The sequence below is a fragment of the Meleagris gallopavo genome, chromosome 2, assembly GCF_000146605.3.
Source record: "Meleagris gallopavo isolate NT-WF06-2002-E0010 breed Aviagen turkey brand Nicholas breeding stock chromosome 2, Turkey_5.1, whole genome shotgun sequence".
In the NCBI taxonomy this organism is placed as follows: domain Eukaryota; kingdom Metazoa; phylum Chordata; class Aves; order Galliformes; family Phasianidae; genus Meleagris; species Meleagris gallopavo.
In genome coordinates, this window is record NC_015012.2 from 36,221,349 (window position 1) to 36,237,256 (window position 15,908).

Genomic DNA, 15,908 nt, shown 5'->3' on the forward strand with positions numbered 1-15,908 from the left:
CAAAAAAAAACAAAAAAAAAAACAGAAAACAACAAAAAAACAACCACCTGTGAATAAAAGTGTCTGAATTACAGTAGACACCAAATATTTTCACATTTTAAAACTACATCTGATGCTACAGAAAAGGAAACAATAAAGAATGTAAATTCAAAGGGTAGTATGAACAACATAAGACAGAGAAAAGGGTTTTAAGCTTTGGAGACACTGAAAATGTTTAGACTATTCCACTGGGACAAGAAATCAAGTAGCAAAGTAGATTATTTTCTCTTTTTGAAAGAGAAAGAGCAGAACAACAAAATTACTCACCATGATCTTGGTCAGGAGCTTCCAGGTTGTATCCATAGCCTAGAAGGGTGCGGACTGCTTCCCGAAGACTGTCTTTGTTTGACTTCTTTGTTCGATCATCCAAAAGGGCATAAGGTACAAGGCGAGGATTTCGTCGATTTTTCACATCCTGCATAAGTATGAAAAATCAATTCAATTCCAGGAACTGTACCTTCTCATATAAACAAAATTGTGCTATAGCAGTAGAATGAAAATCACTATTTATACCAACAGACATCATGATATTGTATATACAGTAAGGACACTAAGAAGTTGCAATGGCCTAGAAACTAATAACAACTGTGAATTTACTCAAGAACCAAATAATACAAATATGAAGGAAATGGCTTATGCTGCTTTTCCATCAAAGAAATTGCTTAGAGGGAAACAAACTAAAACAAGAACATGGAGAAATGCAAAGAGTGCCGTGAGTGAAAAGCCAAACAGACTATCTTTTATTCACTATTTAAGAAGCAGCTACCACAAGAAGCCAGTACCTAATTAAAGCTCAGAGAGAAAGTATTAGCACAATACATGGGTTTTGATTATAGAATGAATCAAGGTATAAAACGAAACAACAAAAAAAGATAAAGGATATAAACAAAATAAGATCTATAAGCTTTTAAAATATGAACATACACAATACTATTTAATAAACAATAAAACAAAATAAAATCATGCCTTCATATGTTAAATATTTACTTTTCCAAAATAAAGGTTCTCGTAAGGATATGATTAATGTTTTTATGTTCTTTTATAATATGTAACTAACAGACTCTCCTCCAACTGAAATTACTATACTAGTAAAATTTTAAATTTGCATTTTAAGTTTATTAACTAACATGGATTAGGTTTTCCTCAGTTCAAAATTATTCCATTTGAAAACATTGTTCTACTGGATTACATCTATGATTTACAAAATTTTTAGTGACTAACACAACTGTTCAATTATCTATAATTTATTCTCATGTTCTGACAGAAACCATACAAATAGCTATGTTATTCATAATATCTTTTTTTTTTAATTAAATATATCAAAAATAATTGTTTACTTGGATACAAAGACCAAAGATATATGGAGAAATCTACGCTTGGTTGGACTTATTGAGAATTGAAAAATACTGTCTACTTCTTTCAGGAAACAGTGCCTCTAGTACCTTCTGTCTTTTATATCATTACTGTTCTATTGTTAAGAATGTATGTGGTCTTCATTCCACCTGTACTTGTAGGCAGATAATGATTTATCCATTTTGAAAAATACTTTCAGACATCTTCTGTTGTCTTTGTAATGCTTAGATACAAGGCTATCTGCCTTTGGGTTCATTATGGTGAGTAAATACTGAAGTGCAGTTATCATCGAATGCTTGATGAAATCTTCTAACAGTGAATTTCATTCTTGGTAAAGAAACATCACAGGATAGACACTACTTGTGTGCTGAAAAGCAAACAAGAAGATAGTGTCTTTAGCAATGTATTATTTCTAAGCACTATGCCATAGCAGCTCTAGTTATATTTAATGGGATCAAAAATGTCAGGGTGCAGTGAACAGATAAACAATTTGAAGGGACTTCTTCCCATGCTCATTCAAAACAGTTTTAAGTTGACATTCCCCTTTCTCCAATATTTCATTTGGTAGATCTGGAAAAGGGATGCTTCCAAAACAGAAAGGACCAAAAAGCTTTTATATAAATGTTATAAGCAATTATTACTTCCCTGATAAAAGAATATTCACATGAACATTGGAGGTGAAGCACCGTGGTTTTAATTACTGGTCTTGGAAAGATCATAAAAGAAAAAATAAGTTTTCTCTGAAGCACTCTGCTCAAAAAGGCATTTTGAAATACTTTCTTCAAAATTTTGAATCAGAAATAACTAGAAAAAAATTTATAACACTTCTTATCTATGATATAGAGTGCAATTAGAATAATGACCTGGTAATTATCATAACCATCATTAATTCACATTAACATATGGGCAATCAGCAGATAACAATGCATGACAACAAAACATAGCACCTGCTCCTTCAGAATGCCTAAGCACAAAGCTACAGTAAGCAAAAAGAAAGCAGAAAGAAATTGCAAATATTAAACACACTCAATTTTATAGATTCTTTTCTTTACATCTAAGTTTATTTAACATTGTCATCTTTTTCAACAATTCACAACTGTGGCAGCTTGAATGTGGCAGTATGAATATTAGTCGGGATTAATCTTTTAATAATTTTCCTCTTTATTTTCTATTTAAATTTTGTACATCTATATGTTGAACGTTATATTTATCATTGAACTAAGAACTGTTATAGTTATACTCATCATAATCTTTGGTACTTAGGATCTTCTGAACTCCTGTAGTTTAAGTGCAGCAAACCAAGAGAATGGATCCTACACAGTGATTGAGCTTTTTACAATAACAATGAAGTCATCAAGAAAGCTGATTAACTAAGAGTGATGGATTTTTTCAGTACATTGGCATCTTGTACATAGACTTAATACTGCCAGGTAGTGAATGCTGATGCAAAATATTTCACAGAGGAAACACGCTGGGAAGTGCAGAACTTCATTCATTTAATAACTGAATATGAGTACATGATGTGTAGATAACTAATTTAGTGCAAACTGCAGCTTGCAAAGACAGATGTCATGTTAAAGACAAACAGTGGCAGAGTCCATACAGTCCAAAGCACATAACAGTCCATATCATCAGGATAAAAGATGCAAAAAGACATAAAAACATATCAAGTATGCCTGTCAAAGAGAAAGTTAAGAAAACACTGAAAAATTAAAGACCATAATTTTATGAGATTGTTATTTTCATGATTTAAAGAATTAGAGCTGTATAGGTAAATATTCTGTGTGGTACTGAAATGATTTTGTTCCCTTAATGACATCTGTTAAATTACAAGAATAAGGTCAATGCATTTCACCACATATTCAAGTGAGAGACAGACATGTAGTTATTTTTCAAACTTCGTTTGCACCATTAGAAGTCCTCACTTCATAGCTGCGAAATGATTCAATTTGCTGTCATGTCTGCGGATCTTGAGCTTCCATAAAGATTTTTGAGCAACTGCAACAATAACTGCTACTGGTGAACTTGTCAGCAGCCTGTCGGAAATGCAGCTCAGTAAGCCAGTGTGTGGATGTGAGGTATATACACTGTGAACTGGATCATTTATGCGCATCATACACTTCTTATCTGCCTATACAGTGGTCTGCTTCTCTGCATTTATCAAGACAGTTCACCTTTAACCGTAAACCCCAAAATAATAATTAAAAAAAACTTCATAGGAGAAAAAGGAGAAAAATAATTAAGTATTGGTACTTATTAAGCCACTTCAAGCCTCCAGTGTCATTAGAACCCAAAAGCACTATAAAGTCCTCACAAAACCATATTCATGTTAATGCTAAAAAAAAAATATCCTAAATGTATCTACCCAAAGAAGAAAGTGTGTTATTAAACTGGCATTCTAGAAGCTCAGCTCTATTCATAGAAGTATGTGTATCCTTGCAAGTACGTGAACAACTTCTACCACCTACACTGAGGACCGTACCCATACACAGAATGTCTGGGAGGATGTGCCCTTATTATAAATGGAAAGAACTAATGCTTCATTATAAATAATGTAAAATTTGAAAATGATGTAACACAAATAGTTTTTGAAAAGACAAGATGCCTCTTCAGATACCTTTAATGACAAAACAAGAGACATGCTTTGAACTTGCAATTTTTCCCCATACATCTATTTCTTCTAGCAGAAAAGCACTTCTCTTTGTTGCAGCACAAGACATCTTGGGAAGACCAACTCCAAATCAAACAGTGAATTCACGTGTCTTCTAGAGAAATCTAAAGAAAGTAATATCCTGACTTAAAAAGATTGATCTTTTACATTGCAATTTGCACCAAAGAGGAAACTGAGTTGACAACATCATCCTGATTAATTGCCCCAGGACCAGGATAACCTTTTTTAAGATGCTCTTCACACAGTGGGAAGAAATTTTTAGGTTGCTGATTTTTACAACCAATTGTTAAAGTCAGAATTTTTGGATGCGACCCCCAAAATCATTGTGGGGACTTAAAAATCATATATTCAGGAAGTGGGAGAGGACAACTTTGTTTTTATTTGTTTTCTGATCTCTGAGCTTTTTTCTTTTCTTTCCCTTTCTGCTTTACTTTTATAAATGTTGGCTGCTCCTGTACACACAATAGCAGCCTTATAAAAGTCAACCCATATTGTAAGCTCATAGATAAATCTACATGAGTTCTGAATGTTTTCCATACAACTATGAAGATTTATATCTTCATATTTATGACTATAAGAAGTCACAAGTGCATCGTTTTATTCTTCAATGCTTTTTTCAATCAGCTTGTTACGGAAAATGTCTTATCAATGAAATAAATTAGGTAGTCAGAGAATTACAATAAGATGTAATGTCAAAATCCATACAGCTACTCTGTCCTACTGAAAAATACTTCTTTGTGATCAGTGTCACCATAGTTGTCAGTACAGTGCTAGGAACAGAATTTATTAGTTAACTTGTACTCCCTTCTGCCAACTGGCTCTGCAGCAGCAGAACAAAAACACTGTACGCACAGCGTAGCACAAATGGCAGCTATCACTTGCAAATAAAAAATTCCTGACAAGCAGTGGTGAATTTAGAGGAAGAAAATATGTGGAACTTGGAAGGCATTTTCCCCAAAGATTATCTAACAGAAAAAAGTGTTAAATATGAACTACTTGACAGTATCTCTTTATTTTTCATATTTCATAATCCCCAAATCACAACGGACTCATGATGGAACAGACCTACTAGATCTAATCCATATAATGTATTTTCCAGTCATTTCTCCATCTACTTTCAAACTTCTGTAAGTTTCTTTTCCTTAGAAAACTGCTTCACAGCCCTGTATGATCAGTTTATAGTATTACTTTATTACAGTACTGTAACATGTCACAGTAATTTTATGGGATGACCAAGATGTAGCCCTTAAATAAACCCTTGCTGGAGACAAGCAAAAGCACAGAGCAGTGTGGACAGCAGCTAGCGTCTTGTATGTACGTCAACTGAAAGAGAAACATATTTGCACTGCACCCAGAACGAGGCAGTTTGCTATTTTGCTCTTCGCTTTTGACTTATAATGAATGATACAAATGACATTTGATATCTGGACATTGTATGCACTTTTGGAATTCAGTTCTCTATCATTTCTGTAGAAGAAAATGAACTTTACTATTTGAAAAGAGAAAAAGAATTGAATTAAGAGCAAATCAGCAAAAATACCCACTTCCACAGGACACGGTATCAGTAGTTTTCAAGGACATCATCTATCTGCTTACCCATAAGACTACTGTAATTTATCTTTCAAGCATAGAGGAATGAAGTACGCTGTTAATCTTGCTATTCTGCTTCCTAAAATTCATAAACATTCTTAAGATCCTTTTGCTTTTAACAACCTGAATGTTGAAACTGTAACTATGACACTGCTCACAGCACCACTGCAGTAAATGCTCACCAACAATGCCCCACTCAACACACAAAAGTCTTCAGTTTGAATGTGTCAGATCCAAAAAAAAAATAGATTATTTAAAACAGAAGTATGCAAGATTGTAAAACTGTAACCCCAATTAATCAGCTTTCCAACCCTGAGATCATCTTCACAGGCTGTTAACCTTTTAATTTTTAAAATTATCTGGGTTCTTCTCTGAATGCCTGTAACTATCTTTGTTCTGGTAGGGTAGAACTGTTCAATATTGATCATATATAGCTACACCTATATAGTAAAGAATTAGAGCACAAGGATTTCTTTTAGTTTCTTTTGAGCATGACTTGGTTGTTAAAAAAAATTACAAGAGGCATGGTGTAAATTATTAAGTGCATTTCTAATGTATCAAACATACTTATTTTGAGCATTTGGAGAAAGACAGATTCGCTTTCTAAAAGCAAATTGTGCAATGCCTCCATAAACACAGGATTAACACAGTGGGATCAATATGAATTAATGTGCTCTGACTAGTTGACAATAGAGGAGAAAATTGTCACTTTCAACACTTCTCATGATTAATATTATATCAGGAATGCTAACAGCACTTCAAAGGGCCACCTTCCCTTTTTTAAAGCTGCAGAAATAGGAATGAATTTAATTCTATTTTAAGCAGAAGAGTTGTACCATAACCAAAAACTCTTCAATATCTATATAGTAGAGAGTACTGTGCACACTTCCAATCTGCAAAGACAAACATTGTCTCATTGTCTGCTTAAATACAAATACAGAACACGGATTTCTTGAATAGTTTACAAAGTAACAAAAAAATAGCTTCATAGAAAGATACAACAGACAATACTGAAATGTTTTGTGGCATATATTTTATCACATAAAGGTACTTTTGTCAGTATGTGATCAGTTGAAGCAAGTACCTTAAACTATATAAAAACAGATTTATTTTATGCAAAAGTTTTGCAAACAATCTCTCAAAATATCTCAATAGATAAGTAATTTTTCAAATGACTGAAAATGGCACTGACCTGCTGGATACCATAGGTCCAGCCTTGCCTAATTCGGTCCCTCGCCCATACATTGTGAGCATTCTCCGCTAGTTTATCCACCATAGCTTCTTGAGAGGGGGTCAGTTTGATGAAGCTCAGATCCATGGGAGCAGGCTTATATCCACTCAACAACTGGTAGCTGTCCAAAAACAGAGAACTTGAAGTTATTTTGCAGAAAGTAAAAGTTAATAGAAACTGCAAAGGAAAGAAGCTATATGCATGCAATGTATCAATAAAAATAATTTGTCTTTTAATGTAAATAATAATACTGTACTAACATTTGTTGTTACTTTTCTTTAAGGTAATTGTATCTTGATGGGAAGAAGTAGATGCAGAAACAATGAAAGCTACACAAAATGATTTGCACTAAAAATGTTTTTGAAGTATTTTAGTACTTTCTCACATTAAATGAATAGATTCAGATGTTACATATCTATATACTTATATGAACATTATTTATTTCCTCTGAAGTCTTGTTAATAATTATTGCAGTCTAAAAACCTCCTACTGATGGAAGAAAATATTCTCTATTACGTAAGAAGATGTAAAACAGAATAGGTTAAATGGATTACTCAAGATTACATGAAGCCCCTTTATTGTAAGTTTTCTTTTATAATATCTCAATCCTTAGATAACCTTTAAATTTTAGAAGCAAATATTTAAAACTGAAGCGCAACTTGAAGAATTTCCTCACTACATTCAGCAGTCCTAAGAATGAAGTGTTGTTTGCATTTACGAAGTTGTTCCCACAGACTTAGTCATCTCCCACTCTGCTTATGACCAGGTTTTCTTCAGTAAAGAACACAACGCACAGACTAATGCATGCAGCATATAAGGACTTGCCAAATTTAAAGCCAAAATCTATGACACTTCAGCTGCAGGCTTTATGAAATACTTCTAGCCTAACAACCTTCAAAACAGAGTTTTCTGAATGAGAGAGAGTTGCCCAGGATTCAAAATTTTTTTCAATCTTTTAATAAGTATGCTTAGACATGTTAAAATAATAGAGACAGTAATAATAATATTGGCAACAAAAACAGAAATTTCTTAGTCTGATCAGCAGTTGAGTTCTGTCCTCATTCAAATTAAAAAAAAAAAGAGAGAGAGAGAGAGAGAGGGAGAGGGATATGGATACGGTTGCAAATCTTTGATTCTTTGCAATCAAGTTATTATGATGGTCCAGTACAGTCATTCCAAGACTTTCAATAGGGTTGCTTTAAAAATTACAGCATGGCAAAATACATTGACAAGTTTGCTGTAAATAACAAATGAAAAGTTGCTGCACTAGACTCTATAAATAAAGAACTTTGTAATAATAAATAGAATACCAGACGTTTCAACAAAATCACAGAAAACCTCAACTTTGTCTACACATCAGATTGTAAGTATCTAAAAGGAAAAATATAAGCATAGGTATGTATAAATTTCTAATCACCTATAAATGCATACACATATACTTAGTTATCTACGAAAGTAGCTACACAAAATCAAACCCCATTATGCTATATAGTTATACTGCCTAACAAAAAAAAATGCAGTTAAATTTCAACTTACTTCTTTGGAAGTTTCATTTTTTTCACTTTTTCTTCAGCACGTTCATCAGCAATTCCAACATGGCAGCCTAATGCCAGCAGGGTTCTAGAACACAGGAATCACAGACAAATTACTGCCAATGTTTCTATATCCAGAGTTGCCAGGTATGTAAATGACACCATACAACAAATAAATGAGACCTACAGAATGACAAAATAACATGGAAAAATAAACACTGTCCATTTATATAGATAATATGCTTTATGGTGGTAAGAAAATGCCACAAGGTGTTCTCAAACATTTTAGTAAAAATATGAGATTATTTCAAAATGTAATCATCATATAGTCTGCTATCTTTACAAGACCTCGGTTAAAAGATTCCCTGTCCTTGAAATACATATTTCTGCTTTATATACCTATTTCTATGGTTTATATATGTATTCATATTGTTGTAAATCGAAACCTTTTTATGTTACATTATTTACTCCTAAGCTGATAAAAGGAGAAAAGACAGGAAACATCACTTGTTATTCTTGGAATGTATCTTCAGAAAGAGATGATGTTATTCTAGGATTTCAATTGTATCTTGTTTTTGTTAGGTCACATTATTAAAAAAAGACTTGACAGCAAAATACACACCAAGCATTATACCAAAACAGCCATCGTAATACTTAATATGGATATTTGATATTGACCCACTTCAAAGAAAAGTGTTTAAGATATATTCAGTGTGCTATGTAGTACAGGGCTTTGATCAGGAAAGACATTCTGACCCAACCCTGTAAAATGCAGCTGATTTCAGAAGACAAATGGTCCCTGCATGCCTCATAACAGGGTTGACAGAGACTTTGGATAAGTTCAAAACTCCTCCTTTCTATACAGTCACATTATCCAGTAGTGTAAATTTATATTTTTATTTATATTTATAATAAATATAATTATTTATAATTTATTTATATTTATTATATGTATATTTATTTATTTTTATTTCTATTAACATACATCTTGATCTGTAAATCATCAACCATTTGTTCCTGCACATACTTTCAATACTGGATTATTGAAGCTTAGTATCTTTAAACCTACATGAACTACTGAAATACTGAGAGTGAAATGACAAAATTCAAGAAAGAACTTTAGAGTAAGTTCAGAAGTTTGCCAAAATCTGAGGGCTATACCCATATATTAGATTGAAAGACAAATCACAAGTGTAAAGCCTGGGCTCCAATCCCAATTCCATCCAACACGTAAGGAAGATAGAATGTATTTGTTCTTATCTCCCTTTAAAATAATATTTTCTGGAATTGTCCTAACTATATTTATTGCTCTTTACATATGACTGTGAGGGAAAAAAATGGACATAAGTACTGTTCTAGCAATATATCTCTTTACAGACAAATTAAATGTTTCAAGGAGAGTCATAAAGTGGGCTAGCTACATGGATTAAGTGCTATTGTTATGTGAAACCCTATTTTAACTCAGATAGTTAAACTAGATACCAGGAAGTCAACATGCAGAGGACAACTCTTGCAAAACACAATCTGAGGAAATATAACAAAGATAAACCTTCATTTAACATAAACCATATCTGATTCTGACGCAGCTATCACTAACATAAGCAAGAGAACATATTTAACAACAGAAAGCAATGCAGTGGAGTTAAGCCCCATCAACCCTAACCTACTTGTAGCATAAGATAGGACATTGAACCTTATATCCAGTTGAACACTGCAAATTCAAATCAGAAAGCTCAACGGGATTAAAAGGCAGTTGTGGGCTGATAGTTAGACTTTTAATTACACTTCACTTGACATTTCAAACAGACTGATTATAAAAGTGGAATCCAAAAGATACCTGAAGCACTTCAGAGCTAAACAAGAAAACTGAAAAGTGCCTGAATGCAATGTTTGCAATTCAAGTTATCATACTAAGTAAAATCTTGAATGAATTAGTGCACTATTTTTTCACCTTTGCAAGCCTGGAGAAATGAAATAAGTATGATGTTCATTTTCAAGTCCCTGAGCAGCAAATATATACATAATGAGTGCAATACGATACTGCAAAATTAAAACTGTAAACTTCAGAAAAAAGCAAAGAGTAATACAAGAACAAAATGAAGATTAAGATCAGTAAGCATGTGAATTTTGAGATGCACAGAAAGACAGAATACTTCATCTTTTGGATACTGTTCATTTAATGAAAAGGCTCTATGTTAATAGAATTACTAAAACAGAAAATGTTCATAATTCGTACGCTTATTCAGCAAAGTGGATTTTTAGATATGTCAGGGTTAGATTAGAAGCACATTAATCCTGAACCAGTAATCATTTAAGGAACACTAAAATAAGCATTATGAGTGTACAGTCAATACTCAGAATGACTTTAGTGATGCCTGAGTAATATTATATGGATTAATACAGCAACAGATCTATCTGTTAATAAAGATTATATTATATTTTGTAAGTTCAGAATAGGAAAAGAAGATATTCTGCATTCCTACACAATGCTGTGTTCACAAAGGACTCAAAAGCTTTTCTTGAAATTCTAGTACCTAGCTGAAGATAAATTTGAAGTCTGCCTGCTCCTTCTTGCTTCCAATGGAGTTCAATTTGTCTCTGAATGCTTTATCTCTAAATAATGCAAAAGTATTCTTTCAGAAACTATTTAACACTCAGGCTCATAAACATATTTTTGGGGAAGCAGGCGAAATAACTTACTATGGAAATGGTGGATCAGTAAATAGCACAGAGAAGCTCACCAGGAAAGAAATCCATTAAAAAAAATTGTAGGAACAGTATTTTACCTAGTTTTCTAGTATGAAGATGCATAGTCCTAATATAAGGACTATGATTCTAAACACTATAGATAGTGAATTTCTGAATAATATACTACAAATCTTCCCAGAAAGGTATTATTATATGCATAAAGTCATTCTTTGCTAACATTATGTACAGGAAGAAGTAAATACACTGTAAGAAGATGCAAGATTTCGATACAACTATTAACATCCCACTAAAATTTTCTAGAATTCCAGCTGCAGAGCTTCATGAAATTCACACATCTAACTGCTCATCCGTAATGCATATTACTGTTCTATGGCAATACACACAGAGACAGAAATAGCTAATTGTTAGTCATGTCTCAAAACAAATTGTCATGGTGTTCTTACGCTGATGAGAAGCTGAACTTCACCACACCATTCTCTCCCTGCCTCCTCAAAAGACAAAAAGTGTTCAAGGGTTGAAATAAAGATGGGGAAATTACTCACCAATTACTATCATGGGTAAAACAAAACTCAGCATAGGGAGATTTAGTACCTGTTACTAGCAGACTAAAAGCAAACTAAAAACAACTTCTTCCTACATCCATCTTCTCCCTCCTCCTTCTGAGCAGTACAGGAGAAAGGAGAGTGGAGGTTTTTGGTCTGCTCATAACACGTCGTCATCTGCCACACCTTCACAATCACTCTCTTCCCCTGCTCCAGCGTGAGTTCCCTCCCACCAGATGCTGGTATTCCCAAACTGATCCTACGTAGGCTTTCCACAGACAGCAGCTCTTCAAGAACTGCTCCAATATGGGGTTCACACCACAGCAGTCCATCCTTCACAATTTTTCCCACTATCCAACTTTTCCCACTATCCAACTTAACCCTCCCCTGATGCAACTTGAAACTTTTTCCTCCCATCTGATTGCTTGATGCTTTTGGGAAGAGACTGACTTTCACCACATTATAACCTTCTTTGAGGTAGTTGTAGTGAGTGATCTGTCTTCTCTGAATCTACTTTTCTCTAGGCTGAACAACTCCAGTTCCCTCACCTGCTCTTGATAAGTCCTCTTATCCTGATCTTTCAAAGCTTCACTGCCCTTATTTGGACATGCTCAAGACTTCAAAGTCTTTCTTGCAGGGAGGAGCCCAAAACTATACACAGTATTCAAGCTACAGCCTCACAAGAGATGAGTACAGGAAAACCATCTCTTCTTTAGCCCAGCTGTGCATGCTATTTCTGATACAAACCAGGTCATTGTTGGCTGCATGCGGATATCTGCTCCATGTGGTGCCCAATGGATGAGGAGGGACAGCCTCCTCCTCCATAGGCTTATGCTGGGCTGCAGGGAACTTCTGCTCAGTGCCTGGAGCAACTCCTGTGGCAGTTACCTTGGTGTATGAAGAGCTGTTTCTCTTATATTTTCTCATTCTTTTACAGGTTTAGATCTGGTCAGGGGCAGATCTGTTTTGGAGCCAGATGGGACAGATTTTGGGCTCTTCTCACACAGAAGAGTTTCCCCCTCCGCTACCAAAACCTTGCCACATAATCCCAATGAAATCATCAAAGTAGGCTTCACCAACACAGAAAATTAAAACTAATTAGACTAAAGTGAAGTAAACCAAACAAGACGTAAATGTTATTTTCAGAGCTTGAATTTAGTTCTCTTTCCTCCAAGCTAGACAAAAACTGTCAGAGTTGCCATTTCAAAAACACCATTAACACAATAATTTAACCGTTTATGAAAATCTTCAATGGAAGAAGCGCAGATCGGTATGCAGCTTGAATACATCACTCAGTAGGAAACATCACGTGTCAAATTATAAACTTGGAAACTGCAACTCCATAGGTTTGCTGAAAGCTTACTGTAAGCTTCAAAGCTTGAGCAACTTACTTCAGTGTTTCAAGAGACATTTGTAAGTTATAATTTCTTTCCTGCTCCGGCAATTTTGAGAACTCCACTAAGCATGGGTGTTGTCTTTTGTTGTCATCTCTAACCTGAAAAGGCAGTAAAAAAAATTAATATATATCTTTAAAACTTGCTGAAATTTCAAAACAGTTCAAAATACTAAATATTTAAGGTTGATTTTGTCAGCATTACTCAAACCGAATACCACTCAAAAAAAAAAAAAATACTAGTCTATCTTTTACTTCACTGAATCTCTATATTGTCAAAGTTATGTTCAGTGGTATACAAGAATTCAACAACTGAGCAGTCACAAATGACTGGAACACTAATTTTCTTTTACAGCATTAACAGCAGTTACCGTAATTTAGAAAAACCCATACTTTTATCAACTCAAAATCTGATAAAAAATATTTTTAACCAGAGCTTCCTATACACAGTTTTAGACCAGTTTTGTTCGTAGTTGGAAAAGGCAACCTCAAAGGCTGAGATAGCTGAGCATTCTACTGCTCTCAGACTTGCATCTTCAACCCATGAGAGTTCAGCCAACAAAATCTACTAGGACTATGTCTTTCAAGAAGGCTTGATTAAAAATATACTAGTTGCAAATATTAACTAAATTATTTAAATGAAAATGTTGGTAATAAAGTTTTGATTCAGGAAAAAATAATGAAGGTTGTAATTTTTTTCCATTGCCACTTGTTATTAGAGCTTCAGTGCAATTAATCTACAAATTTACAGATTTGAAACTAAAACACAACACGCTTGAGAAATAATGAACTAAATATAAGGCAGTCACTAGTTTGCAAGGAAGTTTTTTGTAACTTATTTTTTTTTAAAAAAGGTTTAAAAAACAGATCTGAGGAGATAAATCCAAGCATGCCTTCTCTCTGACAGCCAGAATACGCAGTGTTATTATTCACTTGACAAATGACAGCTGCACTACAGAGATGGTATCGCCTCTGCAGCTTTCAATAGAGAAAGTCAGCCAACAAGATATCAAAAGTTAACCTGTTTCATTTCACCAGGCATAGGCTGGGGAACACTTCAACAGTTCTACCCATGGCATGGTATGTCATGAAGAAAAGTTCAACACAGGAGAGGACATCACAACCCTACAGAAATGCTTTTGTGATTCCTTTAGCTCTCAAAAACAATTTGCAGTTTAACAGATCTTGAGGAGAGGTAAGCCTATTCATGCAGTCTTGTGCTTCTGTAACAGCTGGCACTATCTACTGCTGTCTCACTCCACATGCAGTTAACTGTACTCTTAGAGTATTCTTGTTTAAGACACAGAAAAGCATCACAGAAATAAGCGTTTCCCATTTTTATGGACTTGAAAAATATATGTTCTTTTCCAGTGTTGCCAGACTTCTCAATTTCACATCCTTTCCAACGGTAGTGGCCATTTCACACCCTTTCCAATAGTGGCTATTATTCCAGTTACCCAGCTTGAGACAAGTTGATACTTAAGAAGTAGAAGGCTCAGCATTTATTCCTTTGAGTAGTGTGAAAGTAACACACCAAAGCTAGTCTTTGAGAATGTGCTGCAGTCCTCAACTAGATTTTTCTCTTTCTTCTGTAGTAATCAGAAATAGTAATTGGATTTACTCCTGCAATCGCACTTCTTAACCAGCTTCAGAACTATTACAGAAATATGTAGTCATGGGCACCTCTGTTGTACAACTAGCCAAGAAAATCGAACACTCAGCAAACAGAAACTAGAACACCATATTATCTGAGTGCCTGTAATTCACAGACAACTAGGTCAGCAGCAGTTCCATGGCTTCAAGCTATAATAACAAGCTACTGCCACAGAGCAGGTCCTCATAGTACTTAACAAAGAGTGGAAAAACATGTTCTACCATGAAAATGATTTTTAACATACTAAAATAATGTAGTTGTGCGATATTTTTGAAGGTATTCATAGTATAAATATAAATATATCCACTTTACTAGTTGAGTTCTAATTTTTTATTCAATATGTTTTTCTGTTTCCAATGTGGAGTGCATTTCAGCACACAATCTGTTTAAAGCAATGTTTAGATTGCTCCAAAATAATGCCTCCATGCACCATTCATAGCATCACTGTGTTCACATCCACTCTTTGGTCTCCATGAACATTCAGCAAGTGCTGATGAGTGTCAATGCATGCAGTTTTTTCCACACACAGGAATTCAATTTCACACCTTTGCTTCATATGCAGTCCCATGCCAGACACCATTTCGTCAGACTGCGCCTCTGCTGCCATCTGTCACACAGCAACAAAATTTAATGGAATATTGGTGGGAAGGGTTCAAACTCTACTGTCATACCACCAACATCCATCTCTGATGTTGTGGGTCAACATTACAAAATAGGAGGCATTACTTTTGGAGAAGCCCTCAAAATTTCAAGGACCGTAAGTTCACCGTTCATATTAATCTTTAGAGATGTAAAATGAAAGTTATTGCAAAAATACCATTATGACAATTCTTGATCAATTATAATTCTGCTCGTAAATGGGATGTTATTTATAAAGCCACTTTTTTTCCAAATCAGTTTTTATTTCTTTAGTGAATGCAGAATGGGTTTTCAATTACTTTAACTGAGAAAAGACCACTGCTGGTAGTGAATTTCTCAGTGAAATTGTACCATCAAACCAGGTATAATTTGTTCTCAATAATTTTGCCTGATCTATTATTCACCTACAGAATCAGATTTTATGTTTAAAAAAGAAAGTCAATAGCACATAAACTGGCATATAAATTCTGACTTTCAAGGAATTAATATTTCACATAAACATATCACTTGCTTTCCATATTGCATTTTTTTTGGTTGTTGTTGGTTTTGTGGGTT

General features: G+C 34.2%; 1 protein-coding gene across 1 annotated transcript in view; it reads right to left on the reverse strand.

The window, feature by feature from the left end:
* RYR2 (ryanodine receptor 2) overlaps window positions 1-15,908 on the reverse strand; it is a 347,696-nt gene that overhangs the window by 145,726 nt on the left and 186,062 nt on the right. The window contains 4 exon segments of the mRNA XM_031552189.1: window positions 307-454; window positions 6,846-7,005; window positions 8,421-8,504; window positions 13,059-13,162. Of these exon segments, the coding sequence (XP_031408049.1) occupies window positions 307-454; window positions 6,846-7,005; window positions 8,421-8,504; window positions 13,059-13,162 (496 nt within the window).